This window comes from Perognathus longimembris, chromosome 7 (genome assembly GCF_023159225.1).
Source record: "Perognathus longimembris pacificus isolate PPM17 chromosome 7, ASM2315922v1, whole genome shotgun sequence".
NCBI lineage: Eukaryota > Metazoa > Chordata > Mammalia > Rodentia > Heteromyidae > Perognathus > Perognathus longimembris.
This window is the reverse complement of record NC_063167.1, coordinates 12,075,662-12,094,385: the sequence shown is the minus strand read 5'-3', so window position 1 is coordinate 12,094,385 and position 18,724 is coordinate 12,075,662. Positions and strand designations below refer to the sequence as shown.

At 49.7% G+C, this 18,724-nt stretch overlaps 1 protein-coding gene across 1 annotated transcript in view; it reads right to left on the bottom strand.

The window, feature by feature from the left end:
- Nucleotides 1-18,724, bottom strand: part of Vwa5b1 (von Willebrand factor A domain containing 5B1) — a 52,606-nt gene that overhangs the window by 14,981 nt on the left and 18,901 nt on the right. Inside the window, exons 5-12 of the mRNA XM_048350385.1 lie at nucleotides 18,170-18,315; nucleotides 17,216-17,347; nucleotides 16,587-16,711; nucleotides 12,565-12,741; nucleotides 6,746-6,856; nucleotides 4,771-4,973; nucleotides 4,137-4,251; nucleotides 2,795-2,980 (exon numbers count right to left, since the gene is read on the bottom strand). Coding sequence (XP_048206342.1) covers nucleotides 2,795-2,980; nucleotides 4,137-4,251; nucleotides 4,771-4,973; nucleotides 6,746-6,856; nucleotides 12,565-12,741; nucleotides 16,587-16,711; nucleotides 17,216-17,347; nucleotides 18,170-18,315 — 1,195 coding nt within the window. The remainder of the gene's footprint in view (nucleotides 1-2,794; nucleotides 2,981-4,136; nucleotides 4,252-4,770; nucleotides 4,974-6,745; nucleotides 6,857-12,564; nucleotides 12,742-16,586; nucleotides 16,712-17,215; nucleotides 17,348-18,169; nucleotides 18,316-18,724) is intronic.

Here is an 18,724-nt window from a genome sequence, read left to right as displayed (position 1 = left end):
TCTCATATCATTTATGTTATTTCAATGTTAAATCATTGACATCATTGGTTAAGAGAAAAAACATTAATTCTAAATGTCATTCCTATCTCCAAATACTTGAATGAATAAGACAAGCTAGTGATTCCTCCATTTTATTCTTTTTCTTTAGGAAGCAACCTTCTTTCTGGCTTTGAGCGTACCCCAGTATTTCTTCCGCATCCTCCACACAGCACCCCTATACCCTGGGGGTGGGAAGACAAAATGGTTCTCTGAGTCACCCCTTCCAGCCCTGGACATGACCGCACCGCTTTTAATTAATTAATTGGTTAATTAATTAATTAATTAATTTGCCAGTCCTGGGCCTTGGACTTAGAGCCTGAGCACTCTCCTGGCTTCTTTTTGCTCAAGGCTAGCACTCTACCTCTTGAGCCACAGAGCCACTTCTGGCTGTTTTCTATATATGTGGTGCTGAGGAATTGAACCCAGGGCTTCATGTATACGAGGCAAGCACTCTTGCCACTAGGCCATATCCCCAGCCCCTCCATTTCATTCTTTATCACACACACACACACACACACACACACACACACACACCCTATGTGGGCTTTTGGAGGTCATTTTTGTTTTGAAATAACTGAACTTTAAGAGCATCTGTCCAGCACACGAGGGACTCTGAGTTCAAACCCCAGTTCTGCTAAAACAAAATAAAACAAAGATATTTACACTTAATATTAGTATCTTGTGTGTGTGTGTGTATGTACATATATGTGTGTACTCCCAAGTGTGCATAAGCACTCATTGGTACTAGGGCTTGAACTCAGGGCCTGGGTGCTGTCTAACTAGAGGTAAGACTGATTCTTTCCTGCCCGGTCTGGTTTCAAGCCTCGATCTTTACCTCTTAGTCTCTGGAGTAGCTAGAATTACAGGCATGAATCATGACGCCTGGCTCAGTATGTTACACTTTGTACTTAATGCATTTTGGAAGTTCCGAGTCAAGCATTGTCTTTAGCATCCAGTTGTACAATATCTCATCACCTCTTATTGTTAAACATTCAGTTTGTGCTTTTTTTTGCCACCATAAACTATTTTAAATCCATCACATCACTTTTATTTCTCTAGGTTAGAAAGATTCATGTCTTCCTAATTTTATTAGTTCTCTCTGGATTGCTTGTACCAACCAAATGTGAAGGCATTATTTATCTAACTAGTAGCAGGAGAGACTAGCCAGGCTCCTTAGTAAGAGAAGGAGTGGATTTGATTAACTGTCAAGTCTTTTCTAGAGGGAAGTTGTGTTGATGATTCGGTGTCTTCCAGACCTTCCAGAGGGACTTATACTATGCAAATACATAGCCACCATTTTGTTCAGTCACCCCCTCCCCCACAATTGAACAATCCACTCTTTACAACCCCTTAACTCTGACAATGGTTCTTAAGAAATCCTGTAACTTGGAAATTTGGAAGAGTTCACATCAAATTCCAATTTCTCTTCAAAACACATTTAACATAGGGCTCACACTTCTGCATAGCAATAGTTCATTAATATGAAGCATGGCTTGCTCAATTTAGATAAAGCATATGTCAAGCCATACTCCCCTTATTGCCTCTCCAGCTAAGCTCAGTGATGAGTACCAAGTTCATTTTATACCTGCCCAGTCACCTAGGCAATGAGTGTGTGACTCCATGAAAACAAAGCAAGATAGAACTTGGAGGCATGACTCTCATGGCAAAGTGTTAGCACAAGGCCTTAAGATCATCAGTACTACCAAACCAGACCAAACCAAAAGATGAGAAACCCTTAAAGAAGTACTAGAGAGCCAGGTGCTGGTGGCTCATGCCTGTAATCTTAGCTACTCAGGAGGCTGAGATCTGAGGATTGTGGTTCGAAGCCAGCCCAGACAAGGAAGTCTGTAAGACTCTTATCTCCAGTTACATACCACTAAAGCCTGAAGTGGAGCTGTGGCACAAGTGATAGAGCACTAGCTTTGTGAAGCAAAGTTCAGGGACAGTGCCCAGACACTGAGTTCAAGCCCCAGGACTGGCACTAAAAAAGAAAAAAAGTACCAGAGAGATTCACTAAGGAGGAAAGAAATAAATTCTTAGGTCATCTCCCCCAATTTTAACATGAATTTCACCTCTCTGTAAAAAGTTCTTGCTTATTTAGCCCACTCCTGCCACCAACTATAAGAGAGTCATCCACATAGTGAAATAAAACAGAAACTCATCTAAGGAGACAGACGCTGACAAGAGCGTTTGGAGAAAGAAGCCTGAAGGATGTGATAGGTCATCCAGGGAGGGTATATAAAATGCAGATTCCTGGGCCCAGTCTTCAGGGATTCTCGATGGGATCTTCTTCAGGGACTCAGACCTCGGTGGTAACTATGGCTCTGGATTTTAAGCAAGTTCCTAGGTGGTTCTGCCACAAGGGCTCGCTGGAGAACTGTCTTTTATTTATTATTATTATTTCTTTTTTTGCCAGTCCTCGGCCTTGAACTCAGGGCCTGAGCACTGTCCCTGGCTTCTTTTTGCTCAAGGCTAGCTCTCTACCACTTGAGCCACAGTGCCACTTCCAGCCTTTTCTGTCTATGTGGTGCTGAGGAATCAAACCCCGGGCTTCATGCATGCGGGTCAAGCACTCTACCACTAGGCCACATTCCCAGCCCCTGGAGAACTGTGTTTTGAGATGGCAGCATCTCCACATGCAACCTCACCACGACCATAAACCAGTTCCCATGAGCTCCTCACTGCCAGCTAAGGATGACTTGGAGGGCACGAGTTCTGGACGCCCACTGGCTCCTGGAATTCCTAGGGTACTTACAGATCTGAGGTTGGAGACGTACAAGGAGGCGTCGCACACAATGCCGTACCCCACCAGGCGCTCTCCAGGGAAGAGGGAGCTGGTGCTGACGGGTGAGATGAGGACCTCCGCCGTCTCAGGGAAGACCCACTCCACACTTACGTCACTCAGCACTGGCGCCATGGCCTTCTTCAAGGATTTCACCATCTGCAGGGAAGAGCCGGAACACGGGCTGGATGGATGTGTGAGCCGGGGAAAGGACAGGCCAGGAGCATGGAGACAGCCGAGGGGTGGGGGGGATGAGCAGGGAGCAGGCTTATCTATGTGGACAGCCTCTGCGTCTCAGACTGCGGAGATGGCAGAGTTAGAATGCATCTTTGCCCTCATCTTCTTTAAACCCAGCATTTGGAAAAGAGACAGTCTGAGCCATGGAAATACATCTACAAATCTTCTAAGAAAGACATTATTATTATTATTCCTATTATTTTTACTGCAAAGGATGCAGTTAGGTACCAGCTCCCTGATGCAGTGCCCTCTTTGTCAAGCCAGGGCTACACCTCTTCCTGGATGTCCTGGGCCAGTGACGAGTCCACAACGTCAGCCCAGTACCTACTGTCATGGACTGTCCTTGCCCAGAGCAATCTGTCGGGTTGGCTGAGACCCTGCTGGGCATTGTAGTGAGAGGCTCCCTGCCCAGTCTGATTCTCCTTTCCTTTCTCTGAGTTAGACATGCATCATGGCCTGAAGAGTTTCCCTCCTGATTCTCCCTCCATTGTTTTTCTCAGATCCTCCCCATTTCCTGTCCCAATAAACCTCTTCGCTCTAACCCCAGTCCTGCTTCTCTTCTCTTCCTGGAGCCTTGCTGTTCTTTTCCTCTGGGCTTGAACTCAGGGCCTGATAATCTTGCCTGGCCTTTTCACTTAAGGCTGGCTCTCTACCACTTGAGCCACAGCTCCACTTCCAAGCTTCAATTATTTGTATTATTTATATCTATTGTGCAGGAAGGGAGAGAGGACTGACTATAATTTCCTTAATTTCTGGGTCCTTTAGGTTCTTCTGAGTCACCATTTTTCTATCAGGAACATGGCCATCCATGGCCCAAAAGATAGCTCCCTAACTAGGAAGGTAGTGCCTCCTTCAGGAGTCTCACTTCTGCCTGGCCGGTGGGTAGAACACGTGACCTAGCAGCTAGCAAGCTGGCATGGCTTCCAAAGTCATCTGGCCTGGGTCCTCCACATCTCTGGTTCTTGCTGGGATGCCGTGTGACCTGCTGTGAAATCTCAGCTCTGCCACAGAGACGCCATCCGAGCTGTCTGGGCTTCCGAGGCTCCCACCCTGGAAGACGTGAGGCCTTTCTGCCTACCTTGGGTTGCAGGCGCTCTCCCTCTGCCAGGAACTCAGCACTGCCCTTGGACACAGATGCCAGCCCTTTCACCAGTCGATGGCACACATTGGGTCCAATTCCAAAGCTATAGCACCTGGGGTGGGGACAGAGAGGCTGTTACCCGTTACTCCCTATGCAGGCTTTCCTCCCCAAGGGGAAAGAGACAGAGCCTGATCCAATACAGGCAGCTAGGAGCTGGCCCTGTCTCTAGGCAGAGGGTGTGGGAAGAGGAGGAAGGGCCATTCATGAGGGTGCATACACGTGCACCCCTACACAACTATAGACTTACAGCCAGCATAGAGTCAGAGTAGCCTCTTCCTGGGCTATTCTTGGGAGTTTCGGGCAGAGGTGTAAACAACTCACCCCTCTTGAGTTTTTGAGAGGAAAACAAAAATTAAAAACCAGTCCATGAAGCCGGGCCCTAGTGGCTCACATCTGTAATCCTAGCTACTCAGGAGGCAGAGAACTGAGTGTTCACGCCCCAGTACCAGCACAACAAAACAAAACACCCAAACAAAAAAGCAGCCCACAGCATCCTGGGAGCTTAGCCCACTGGGAATGATGGGTAATGTCCTCCCTAAGGGGGGTGGGGATTATGCACAATTGGGCTGACCTGGTAGAGAAGGCATGGTTCCGCACCAGCTCCAGCACCCTCCCTGTGTTGCCCACAGCACCGTCGGTGATGAGGAAGAGGAGGCGCGGGTGGCCTTGGTGCACTGGCTGCCGGAGGATCCACTTGAGAGGGGAGAGGATGTTGGTGCCCCCCATGTCAGCCCGCATTCTTTGAATGTTATCACAGGCCAAGGCCAGGCTTTCCTGCAGGGAAGGAACACAGCATGACACACAGTCTCGGGGGTCACCTTGAGCCATGGAGATCCATGGGGGTGCTCCGCTTCTCTCCCTGGCTCTTAGCTCAGCCCTGTCCCTGCCTGCCTACCATGGATTTGCTGTAATCCATACACTAGGGAAGCCTGCATTGGCATCGTCTATTGCAGAATGACTTACCACTGTCCTTCCCGTGTTCTTCTGGAAAGGTGGCGCGTTAAGCCATGATGTTTTGTGATGTGGAGCCGGGGGTTGGGGGGAGGTGGAGGGAGCCGTTTGGCTTGCCAAGGGCCATTTGGGTTTCATAACCTTTCTTAGGCCATATAAGATTACCAATCCAGGCAGATGGTCACAGGCAGCCAGTGAGAAGCCTACACCTCTATCCTCCGGCATCTGTGTCCAAGGGCAGGTGTACCAAATGATTCTGTGGGCTTTGTGCAGCCTACAGACAATTCCTTATTCCAGAATGTGGAAAATTGGGCTGGGAGTCCTTTGAAAGGTGAGTTCAGACCTTGATTCTGGCACCCACTCCCTCCAATTGTTGGAATGGAGATGATTTCCCCAGTCTAGGCCTCTTGGTCCTTCTTCTAGACCAACCCTGTGGGACCTCACCGGCCAAGGTCCACTGCCACTAGGTGGATGTTGTGGTGTCAGGACCCCATTCCCTGTCGACACAGTCCTGCCCCTGGCTCAGGAAGACCCTCTGTGGCCTCTGTGTGCAGGAATGATGGCCTATATCAAAAGTGTGTTGATGTCTATGGGGTTTTTGCACCATTAAGACTAGGAATTCACTCCAGTGCACCAAGGAAGGATGAACATACTACAAAGATGACAAAGCAGGATAAAAAAGGCAGACACTTACATGCTCGACTCTGAAGGGTTTCGTGAAATAAAACGCAATCTACCTGCATGTGGAATATTAGTCCACCATTAAAATTGTGTTACAGATGAATACTTTGGGGCATGAAAGTCTGCTCATGATACTCAAAAAGTAGATGAAGCAGTATGGGAGGCCCAATCCTGTCTTGATGGAGTGTGTGCATGCATAGAACAAGATCTGCAGGCATTTAGATCAAGCTCTTAACAGTATGTTTACTTCTTTTCCTCTTTTGCCTGATGAATACAACCATGGAAGATCTAAAAACATATTTTCTTAATTTTTTTTATCTTTATTTAAAGCTATGGGATAGTCACTGCCTTCCTTCCTTCCTTCCTTCCTTCCTTCCTTCCTTCCTTCCTTCCTTCCTTCCTTCCTTCCTTCCTTCCTTCCTTCCTCCTTCCTTCCCCTCCCTTGAAAAACTCTTAAATTTACTTTTAGTAGAAAAGCAGTTAATATGTCCTTCCTTTTCCCCCTCTCCCCTCCCCTTCTTCTCTCCCTCCCTTCTTCCCTTCCTTCCTTCATCTTCTTAGATATAGGTAGTTTTGGCCCTCCTATTCACTCCATCCCTTATTCTTCTCCTCTAGCTCAACCTTGCATGAGCTCTTCCTCCTTAAACAGAAGCTCTTGTGAGTGGCGGGCCATGGACACACCCTCTCTCCTCTCCCTCTTCCCCATCTCTGTGTCACCTCACCCAATGGAGTATTTTGCCTAAGCAAGCATGGTATTCTTTTTACTTTTCTTCCCTTGCCTCTGATCTGCACTCTTTATGGATGGGCAACGTCTAGGGCAGAGCCCAAGTTACCTTCTCTTTCCTTTTCCCGCTCTTTTCCTCTGCTTTCCAATACCCAGCCCCCTCCTAGTTCCAGACTTGCCCTTTTGGTACCTCACTGTAGGTCTGGCTGGAAGGGAAGAGAGTCTTAAATGTGGATCCAAACCCGATGACGTTGAAGAGGCAGGCTGGCATGAGGCTCTTGAGGGCCACAAGCATGGCATCCTGGCAGGTGAGAAAGGCACTGTTAGGATTCTGCCATTAGGTATTGTCATTCCTAGGACGGTGCCCCCTCTGCAGGCACCTGTCACCCTCTGTCTGCACGCAGCATCTTCTCTGTCAGGTCAGGAAATCTGCCAATTCTGGCCAATGCTGGAGCAAAGCCGCCATCCTAGCCTCTCTCATCCATACAACAGGTCTGACTCATCAAGCCACTTTATGATGGCTGGCCAGTTTTAGTTCACCGCACACTGACCTCCAAGAGGCCGAAAAGAGGAGAGAGGAACCTACAGTTTTATATCAAAGCATGGAGCTGGGGGTCACACTGCTGATAGAACACCTTCCGGCCCATATTCCAGGTCTCTACCTCACATCCAACCACCTTCAACCAGAGACAAGTATGTAGGGACAGTCTCTGTAACTCATCTTCACTGGATGTTCAATGCATCATCGGACTCACTGGAAGTGCATTATGTAAGTCACCTCCCAAGTCTGTTTTCATAGCCTTCTGAGGTAGGAAAGAAAGGGTGCCTTCTTCTCCCCATTTTATAGAAGAGTAGATGGAGCCTTGCTGGTGAGTCTCCAGATAGTAAATAGCAGAGCTAGAATTCAAACACATGTCACTTTACCTGTAAAGCCTGCAGACATTAGAGTCTTAATCTATGTCATCCTGTACTGCTAAGAGACCTGGAGGAAGGTATGTTGAAAAAAGTAATGACAAAGACTGCAGGAGTAAAATGAAACTGATCCAGGACAAGGATGAATTTCAAAGCATGTCCTAAGTATTGTGCACTTTAAATCAACAATCATCTCCAGTCCAGGGTGCATTACAGCACAGTGGAGAACATGGTATGCTAAACCTTTAGGTGTTAAACCTTTAGGTATAGGCTAGGTGCAGGTGGTAGCTCATATCTGGATCCTAGGCTACTCAGGAGGCTGAGATAAGAGGATCACAGTTCAAAGCTAGCCTGGGCAGGAAAGTCTATGTGATTTTTACCTCCAATTAACCAGCAAAAAGCTGGGAGTGGATGCGTGGCTCAAGTGGTAGAGCATTAGTCCTGAGAAAAAAAGCTAAGGACAAGTGTTTAGGCCTTGAGTTCCAACATCCAGGCCTTGAGTTAAATCCCAGTACTGGCACAAACAAACACACAAACTATTTGGGTATAAATACCACCTTTAACATCATTACCTTGACCTGGGGCTAGTTATGACACCCCTCATAGCCTCAGCCTGGCTTGAAATAAACACTCAGTAAATGTTCCTTCTTCTTATCACCTTGAACTCAGAGCTTGGGCACTGTCCCTAAGCTCCTTTTGCTTAAGGCTAGCACTCTACCACTTGAGCAATAGCAGCTCGTCTGGCTTTTTCTTTGATTAATTGGAGATAAGAGTATCAAGGACTTTCCTTCCCAGGCTGGCTTTGATCCTCAATCCTTGTATCTCAGCCTCTTGAGTAGCTAAGATTACAGGTGTGAGCCCTCAACACCTGGCCACTCGACCATATTATTAATCTGTATCCAATGAAGTACATATTAGTATTTGAACCCCTGTTTTACATGAAAAGCAACTAAAGCTCAAGAGGGTTAAGGAATTGCCCTGGCTGACAAAAACCTAAGACTATGACCTTGGCTTTCAAGATGCAGCTTTGATGTCTTGATTTATGTGGCCTCTGCCTTGGCACAGAGCTCAGGAATGCAAGCCTCCCCCTCACCCCCATGGAGTTTACTAACAGCACCCAAGGGACCTCAGCACAGCATCAGGGAAACACTGTCATTCTCTGGATCTTGCTGGAGACAGTTACCAGTGGACTGCAGCAATTCTACCACCACAGCAGCGGCTGCACAGAGCCTCATCCTCGGCCCCATCCCCTCTGCATACATTAGCATTCAACATTCGCCTTAACATTCTATCTCCATCCCTTGTGTCAATACATTTTGTGTCTCTGCAAAAGAAGTCAATATCGGCTTTTTTTTTCATTAGCCACTAATGCGTATTCCTGCTGTCAGGAGACTCTGCGGATCCATACAGATCATCTTGGCTCACACCTATTAGAATTTCTAAAGCCATGTGTTTGGCAGCAGTGGCAGCTGAAGAAAGAGACCAGCTGCAGGAAATTAAATTGGCTGAACTTTCCCCCTTGGTGTGGGCTATTTGGATTTCAAGTCTCTCCCTCCTCCCCCAGCCTAGTTTTTCCTAAACTTCGGCCCAATGGATCATAATGAATGACCCAAGCAACCCCACCCCCACCCTGGGAGCCTATTGCCAGCAGGGAAAAGAGATTCCTGTGTTGTTCTCTGAAAAGGTCGTGTAGAGCAGAACAGATTGCATCAGGGCAAAGCAAATTGTGAAGGGTTGACCTTGAGCCCAGTGAGTGGAACTGGATTAGAGCAAGGGAGACTCCAGGAGGAAAGGGGACTGGAAAAAAGAGCTGGAGAGACTCCTTGTCAGAGCATTCCGGAGCACAAGGATTGGAGAGTGGTGTAGTCCAGGAAGTGTATTTCCACTTGTAAATCAGTTCCATTTGGTTGATAGTAACTGCTTGGAACAATGGCATAAGAAGAATACAGACTAAATCTAGGCTTAGCGAGGGGTTGGGGTGGGGGGAGGGCGAGTTGTGATCAATTATTGATATTTGCCTGGCCTTGGGAGAGGGGAGCAGAGGGACAGAAAACATTACATGTGCCCCCCCCCCGAATGAATCTTTCCTTCTCATTTTACAGAAAGGACAAATGAAGCTGAGAGTTGAAAATCAATTTGTCCAAAGTCATGTTAGCAATTCAGTGACAGCATCGATCCCAGGCCCCAGGATTGTTCTTTGCATGAGGCCATGCAGCAGGAATGACATAGTCAGAGAAGAAAGCTTTTTTAAGCCAAAGTGCTAGCACAAGTCCTCATTAGCAATGTGAAGGAAATGAGCACTCTGGCCAGATATGGAAGACCCAGGCTTCCTCACTTGCCCTGTGTTGCTGGAAAAACACTTAGCCTCTTTCCTTAGCTGGGAAATGGAGGGAAAAATGGGCGAGATGCTCCCTAAGGGATATTTAGGCTTATGATCTGAGGATGCTGTAGGGCAGAAAGAACCTTTCTTCTGTCAAGGGCTATCTGCATATTTATCGCATTATAATGATCAACACAGGCAGACAAGCCATGGGCAACCAATGAGAAGCATGAGAGTCTGTCCCATCATGTAGCAAATTATTTCACAGGCCTTATATGGCCTGACAGGGAAGTAGGGGACCTTTCCACCCTTTCTCTGGGGTAACAGGATGTCTTGTGGATCCACAGGACTGTAGGATGGACTATGGAAGGCCTGTAAGGCAGGAGGGAACTTCAGCACTCCATACCATGGACAGCTCCCTATGTGTCATTCTCTCCCTTGGTTAGGCAGAGGTGGGAGGAGTCAAGATGCCTCATGTAGGGTCATGGGTCATATTTGTGCTCTGTATGTCATGCTTCAAGGTAGAATCCAGTCCTAGCAAGCTGGCAGAGTGAGCAGGCCTCTCGAATCCCACCTAACCCCTCCTCTTGCTGAGTCTGTTGCCGGGGCAACAAGAGCTTGCTCCAAGGACAAACTAAGGGGGAGGGGTAAAATTCCAGGTGACAGCAGAGCCCCACTCTCTTCTTGTTCTCTCAGCTCTCAGTCTCCTGAACTCTAATAGGCTGTCCAGCTCAATCAACAGACCAAGGGCTTTAAAAATATTTTTTTTCTGCATAAAAACAGGAAGAGGCCCCATGGAGAGATGTTGATGGGAAAGATCTGGCTCTTTCCTTTCTCCTGTTTTCTCATTTCCCTCCCCCTCCACATTTTTTGGTAGGTTGTGGGGCTTGAACTCAGGACTTGGGAGCAATCCCTGAGCTTTTTTGCTCAAGGCTAGAACTCTAGCCTTTTGAGCCACAGTGTCACTTCTGGTTTTCTGGTGATTAATTGGAGATAAGAGTCCCGTGGACTTTCCTGCCCAGGCTGGCATCAAACCTTGATCCTCTGGCATCAAACCTTGATCCTCAGATCTCAGTCTTCTGAGTAGCTAGGATTACAGGTGGGAGCCATCGGTGTCCAGCTATCTCTCTCTCTCTCTCTCTCTCTCTCTCTCTCTCTCTCTCTGCCCTGGGCCTTGGACTCAGGGCCTGAGCACTGTCCCTGGCTTCTTTTTGCTCAGGGCTAGCACTCTGCTACTTAAGCCATAGCACTACTTCTGGCCATTTTCTATATATGTGGTGCTGAGGAATTGAACCTAGGGCTTCATGTATACGAGGCAAGTACTCTTGCCACTAGGCCATATTCCCAGCCCACCCAACTACTTCTCTCCCCTTCTTTTCTTCCCCTACCCTCCCTCCTTTTTTTCTCTCTCTCTTTCTCCCCCAGGGTTTGAACTCAGGGCTTCACACTTGTTTGGCTTGATTGGCTGGTGCTTTACCAACTTGACCCATGCCTCCAGTCCAGCTTTTTGCTGGAAATTAATTCTTGAGGATTTTCCTGTCTGTGTTGACTTCACATTTCAACCCTCCAGTTATCAGTCTTGTGAATAGCTAGGATTTTAGGCACAAGTCAATGGCACCCAGCTATAACACTGAGGTTTGAACTCAATGCCTTATGCTTGCTAGGTAAAAGCTCTACCATGTGAGTCATGCTTCCAGCACTTAGTCCTTTTTCAGTAGACATGTGTCCCACTCTTGACTATGGGCTCTTTGAGGACAGCCACTGTGTGTGCCTTCTGCTCTTTGTTCAAATGGCCACATGTAGGACTTTGCACATGTTAAGCATTTGAAAAAAAGGAAGGATCTAATTATGTCTAGTTGATAGTGGGGGCCATGCCATCAAATTGCTTATGCAGCTGAAATACTCAGAGAGCAGGATGAGGTGAGAGGCCAGTAGGCATGAGGTACACACTGGCCCAGTTGTAGACCAGAATAGCCATGTGACCTTGGGTAAATCACTGCAACTCAAAGGACCATTCTTCCAACTATGGAAAATGGTGAAAATAGGAGTGAAGCTCCAGGATACTTGTCTGGATTAAACACCAAACAGTATGTTGTATGGTTCACACAGAATTTGGCATATTCCAGGGCCTCCACACAGGTTAGTTTCTCCCCTCTTTTCTCCTTGACTCATCTCCTTTAGGACTTACTGAGGTGCTTTAACCAGGACAGGCATGCAAACAAGTTTATACCAGACCAAGTTCAGCTCTTGATGAACTCATCTCTTGCAAATGGACAAGCTCAGCTCTTGAGGAACTCATTTCTTGCAAATGGACTAGTTCTGCCTCTGCTCTCATCATCCCATGATTTTATTTTGGGAGCCAATTGAGTTGGGTTGTTTCTGCCTAAACTGATGAAAAAAATAGAAACAATTTTTTTAAAAAAAGTGTTGTTTTGCTAGGCACTTGTGGCCCATGCATGTAACCCTAGCCACTCAGGAGGTTGAGATCTGAGGATTGCAGGTCAAAGCCATCCCGGCAGGAAGTCCATGAGACTCTTATCTCCAATTAACTACCAGAAGACTAGAAGTGGATCTGTGGGTCAAAGTGGTAGAGCACTAGCCTCAAGCAAAAAAAGCTCAGGGACAGCACCCAAGCACTCAGGCCCTAGGTTCAAGTCCCATGTCGGACGGACACACACACACACACACACACACACACACACACACACATTTCTTTAACAGCTTTACCCTTGAGCCCTGATGCGGGGGGGGGGGGCAGGGGGCCATGGGGTGAGTACCTTGACTCGGTGGATATTGGTCCCACTCATGCTGCCGCTTCTGTCAACGAGGAAGATGAACTCGCCGTGAGTCTTTCTCAGGTTGGGCTGCACAGACTGGAGATCGGGACAGAAGTTGAGCATGATGACTGAATGGTGAGGGATGTCCTTATGGAGGCGTTTCCGGATAATTTCTGACTGGAGGAGGAAGGAAATGGAAGGGTCTTGAGATGCCCTTGGGGACTCATGCGGGCGCCCCACACACTCACCAAGCATGACCTAGATCCTGCTTATACTCTGCACCAGAGACTTCCACAGGCCTGTCCTTGATGTGTTTGCTGTATGCTCCCAGATTGCATGGAGTTGCAGGCAGCAACATTGGCATTGGAATCCTGGCTCTGTCACCATCTGACTGTGTGATCTTCGGCAGGGCCGGGCTCCCAAGGTGGATGTCAGGATGGACTCCATTAGCATAGAAGTGGGGCTCCCTGGGCCCCCAGTGAGTAAGAGTCTCTTCTACTTTTATGGTGTGTAAGTGACTCTCTGGCTCACCTTGGCCACCAACCTGGTTTCCCTGCTTTACAGAGCCTCTCTGGCTGATCAACTCCACTTCATCCCTCAGATTCCACCTGTTGGGCCTTGGGGAAACAAGGTGAAGGCCTTCCCACCTGGGGAATGCCTGCCCCCCACCCCCTTCCAGGGCGACTTAGCTGCCCAGTTTCCTCAGTCATGAAATGAGGACAAGAATGCCCACTGCACTGAGTTGTTACATAGATTAAGTGCCACATTTGTGGGGCGTTTGCCTGGCAGGAGTCACTGCCCACCAGGTCATTGAAGGTCCCCGGAGTCTTAGCTTATCTTATATCGGGTGCAGTCTGGACTCCTATCTCTGCCTCTCCTCTCACTTCTATGCTACGGGATGGTACACAATGTTGGTACCATTTGCATCTTACTCAGTAAATATTGAAGGATAGGACCTCTCTTCTTTTCTTTTCTGTGATACTGGGGTTTGACCGTAGCCTGCGCTTGCCAGGAAGGTGCTCTGCTACTTGAGCCATGCCTCCCCACTTTTTGTTCTGGGTTGGTTTTTTTTTTTTTTAAAGATAGGGTCTTGCCTTTTTCTGAAACTGGCCTGGACTGCAAACCTCCTATTTACATTTCTCCTTGTAGCTGGATGGCAGGCCCACACTACCATGTTGAGCCTTTTCTATTGAGGTGGAGCCTTGCAAGCTTTTTGCCTGGGCTGGCTTCCAACTGCGAGCCTCCCAGTCTTCACCTCCCAAGCAGCTAAGGGTCACAGGACTAAGCCATCATGCCTGGCACTTCCACCTTTACCTCATGTGGCTTCAAAGTTGACCCCGAGGCCACCAGCTGCTTCACATTCTTTTTCCTGCTTCTCTACTCATCCCATTCCACACCAAGCATCATGTTCTCCATCCTGACTCCTCTCTCTCTCTGATGGTCTCTGTGTGCACGTGTGTCTCCCCGTCTGCATCTCAGTTTCTGTTGATCTGGACCCTTTCCTTGTCTCAACAGATGACATTGTCACCCACTGGGTTGCTCAAACCAGAGACCTACCGTTTTCCTTGGTGACTCTCGTCCCCACCCACATCTCCTAGCCTTCAGAAAGCTACAAGACCCTGGTCTTGTAGCTAGGAGACATCTTGAACTTGACTTTAACTCACTGATGGGTTCATTTCTTGCAGGACCTCCACAACTGTCTCGTATTCCTGGCTTCTTTCTCCTACATTGACCTCCCTGCAGCCCGTTCAACACATAGCAGCCATTCTCTCCCTGAAGCAACAGCTAGCCCTCATCCTTGGCAGCACGTGTGTGTGTGTGTGTGTGCGTGTGTGTGTGTGTGTGTGTGTGTGTGTGTGTGTGTGTCTTGGGGTTTGAACTCAGAGCCTGGGTGCTGTCTCTGAGCTTCTTTGGCTCAAGGCTAGCCCTCTACCACTTGAGTTGCAAGGCCACTTCCGGCTTTTTCTGAGTAGTTCATTGGAGATAAGAGTCTCATGGACTACCTGCCGCGATGCTGCTGGCTCTTCTTTGCGTGTGGTGTGCATTCTCTGTCTCCCCCTCTCCCAGGAGATGCTTTGCCATCCACCAGGCCTCAGCTGCACACAGATATTTATTTACTAAACATCTGACTCATGAGCCCAGCGCTATCACTCATTATCATCCCATCCTGTCCTTCTCCAAATGAGTCTTGCTCACTTGTGCTAAACTCACAGCTCCTTGAGGACAAGGAATGCATTCTTTAAGTGTTCTCTCACCAGTGCCTAACCACAGAGCTGACACCCCATCGACCCTTTGTGTTTGTTGATTGAATAACAGAGATTGGATCTGAGTGCACCATCTCTTTGTCGGCCGCCGACTGCCGTTGGCATCTTTCTGTTTTTCGTCTTTGGTCTCTGTCTCCTTCTGTGTTGTGTGCCCTCTCTCTGATAGCTTACTCCACCCACACTTCCTGAGTGATATTTGTCCTCTCGACATCCCCTACCTGACTTGCTTCCTGCTTAAGGACCTCGCTTGCCCTCCCCCATGGAGCCCCTGTGCCACAGGCCACTTCCTAGCCTGGCTTTTTGCTAACACAGCCCAAGGCAGCAAGAGCCACATCTGCCAGCTTGAGGACGCCTGCTTTCTGCCTTTCAGAGGGACGAGCAGGTGCCCTGGCTCAGGACTCTGCTAATGTCCCCTCAAGCTGCCATTATCCAATTACAATAAACTCATCACTTCTTAGCAGCTGCCCATTGATCGCTGTCATCCCTGGAGCTCATGAGAATAGGATGTATTTGCATAAGCCAACCCAAGGTGGCAAACTCATTCTCATTTGCTGCAGCAGTCCCAGAGCTAATGGAGTTCAGGTAGGGCAGGCAGGACAGCCAGCCCTGGGTCTCGGAGAGCCTGTGCCCTCTAGTCCTCCTCCCCCACCCACAGGCTGCATTCCTCAGGACTCAGCGGTACCCTTGGCATTGCCACCCTCCACTCTGAGAGTCTGGCTCAGCTTCTTCTCTCAGCGGATTCATGCAAGAGGGCAGGTGTTTGCAAGGGGGTGTGTGTCTCTGAAAACAGGAGATGATGGGCACTGGGTGGCCTGCACCCAGCGGGTACTTCCGGTGGGGTCTCTAACGCAAGGGATGGAAGCGAGCAGTAAGCCATCCTCCCTCTCCTGTCCACTTCCCTCCTTGGGCCCTGGTGTCAGCTGTGCCAACCAGGAGTAGGAGAGGCTGTTAAGGTCCAGCAAAATGGTCCCCATACCTCTAACTCCTTAGCCTCACCGTCACCGATTCAAACTTCTGAAACAATGATCTGTCCATTTTCCCACTCTCTTTGGGTCAAAGACCTCAGTCTTCTCCTCCACAGAGGGAGACAACAGAAAGAAAGTCAGCATGATTCCTACATGTGGCATTCCGGATGCCACTCCATGTGTGGAAGAGGGATGGATGGGTGTGACTTGTGGCTGGCAGCTCAGCCTCAACCATTCTCTTCCCCATCTCCCTACCATGGCCTCTGATTCTCCAGCTTCATGTGGGGGAAGGAAGAGGGAAAGGATCTTTCTTAGGCTTTCTTCACTCTGTCTTTATCCTATCTTTAGATGTGAGCAAGGATCCCAGAGGGAAGGAGGGCGAGGGGTCTGCCCATTCCACACAAAGGAAAAGGGAGGCCCAGTAGGTGGAGAGAGAGTTTTGAGGGCTCCCAGCCTGAGGGATGGACTAGGGTGGGAGCAGGTCAAAGCTGTTCCTGCCACTAGCTGTGAGTTTTTCCTGGCTTAGCCACCTCGGTGGTCCTCGGAGGAGGTGACCTGGGAGGACAGCCCAGCGTGACTGTACCCATTGCAAGCCTGCCTGCCCTGCAGTGTCCTAGCCCTGAGAAACGAAGCTTTCTTTCCCAGGCTTGGTCATCAACTGTCCACATGACCTCATGACGTGGGGGAGGGCCGCCTCTCTATCTCAGGATTCTTACAGGCTTGGGGGAGATCAAGTTCCTCGTGCCATCCAGGTGTTCCCTCCCGGTCCCCCACCCCGCCCCCGCCAGCTCACCTTCCGCTCCGCACTGCAGTCCTTCCGCATTCCTCTAATGAAATCCATTCTTCCCTTCAAATGCTGGTCGAATTCTCCCAGGGTCATGTCCCCCTTCTCCATCAGGACGTGTGGCATGTGGGGCTCTGCAGAGGTGACAGAAACCCTCGGCATGTGCTCAAGGTGCAAGGGAGGTGCCAGGGGCCTTGCTGTAGGGCAGGCTCCTCATCAGAAAGGGGAACAGGAAGCAGTGTGGGACTGGGGGAAGGCTCCTACACTGGAAGGCATGAGAGCCTAGTGGCCATGCATACTCATGCCCCTCTCTAAGCCTCGGTTTACCCATCTGTAACAGAGGACTGGGACTGGGCCAATGACTTGGGAATCTTTTCAGGCCTAGACACTCTGGGAGTTTGTGAGTGAGGGTGCAGAGCCACCAAGGCCCCAGCAAGCTTAGGATATCCTAGAGCTCCTACTAAGCTGCTTTGGGGACCAACCACCTCACGGGCAGATTTTCCCAGGCCTCTGGAGCTGGCAGGTGTGCAGGAGCCATGTAACTCTGCCAGCCAGAGCCAAGTTCCCAGAAGGAAATGGCTGTTCTCTCCCCACCCCCCACCGCACAGGCAGCAGGGGGTCCCCACGGGGCCACGTACCGCTGGGGTGGACGAGGATCTCCACCGGCCGGTCAAAGGTGTGCTTGTTGGCCAAGGTGATGATGATACTTTTGGCGGAGCGAGCAGATGGGGCTGCGTCGGCGCGGATCTCATGCGTGGGACTCTCTACCCCTGAGCATCACAGACAGGCAAGGACAGGGAGGAAAAGACTCAGTGGCCACAGACAGAAAGGACCTCAGTGAGGAACATGAGGACCTGGTCCAAAGATGACAGACTTGCCAGTCTCATGAGGGCCCTGGACCTTGCAACAGGGGCTTAGATAGGCCCATGGCTCTTCTTGCCCTGGCTGTAGGGTCCAGCAGGGAGATGGGGGGAGCTGCTTCCTGCTGGGGGCACACACACCACCCTGCATGGTTCAGAACAGACAGGAAACACTTGATATTTCAAGGTGGCTGCTGTTTTGGTCAGTGCTCTAGATACGTGTCTTGCACTGGGATGAACTCTGGCAGGTAAGACACCAGATCTCAGCTTAGGGTTCTCTAAAGCTCACCCCCTGGGGCGGTGGGAGGAGACCACCAAAAACATGGTTAGAATCGCCTTGTACATGCTCCATACCTAATACCCCACACGTTTTTGGGTGGTGGCTAGGCTTTGCTAGGTCTGCAAGTTCCCCCAGGCGAGAGCCATCTTTATGACTGTGGCCTTCAAGAGCTGATCCAGAACCACACAGTTCCCTAGTGGCCATTTCTAGAGGAAGCCATAGGGGTGGAGGTGGGTAGTATTGAGAGCTGATCCGGGAGGGGCTCATTTTGGGGCTGTTTATTGGGGCAGTGATATAGGGGAGTCCATACGGCTCCATGTCTCAGCTCGTCCCCTGTCCACCCATTCCCTCTTTCCTGGGTGGGGGATGCCCTTTCCATACTAAGTTATCTTTGCCTACGCCCTCCATCTGGGCCCCTCTGTCTGTCTGTCTGTCTCTCCCTCCTCTCTCACCTGCAAGAAGACAGGGCCCGCGGATCTCCAGTTGGAAGTTGAAGTCATACTCCATAGGGTTGGACACCTCTGTGTCCAGGAGAGTCGCCAAGCACAGCCTGTTCCAAGAGTCGACAGCCCGGCCGCCAAAGCAGTGTCGGTCTTTGCTGGGAAGGCACAGAGCGGGGAGAGGAGTGGGCAATCCAGGAAGATGCAGGCAGGCATGAGAACACAAGGAGCCCTGTCCAGAGGAACCTGGGCTCCCTCCCACCCAGGGACCATTGTTCTCCCCCAGCCTGGCCTTGGCGTTGGGGGCAGATGCAGCGAGGAGCCAGAGTCACTTGAGGAGGCTGCAAAGCATCACGCTCCAGACACAGGCTCAGCTTCCAACAGGGTCACCGTAGCCCCAGCCTCCTGGAAAGCCCTTTTCCTAGGGTGATGTGGGAGGGCTGGGGCCATGGTCTCCCTCTGCCTGGCTCCATAGTGAAATGCTTTGTACCAAGACACAGCACTTCTTGAGTCTTCTCTGCGGGCTAAGAGCCTTAGACCCAGCATCTCTCCTCTAATGGTGTGTTT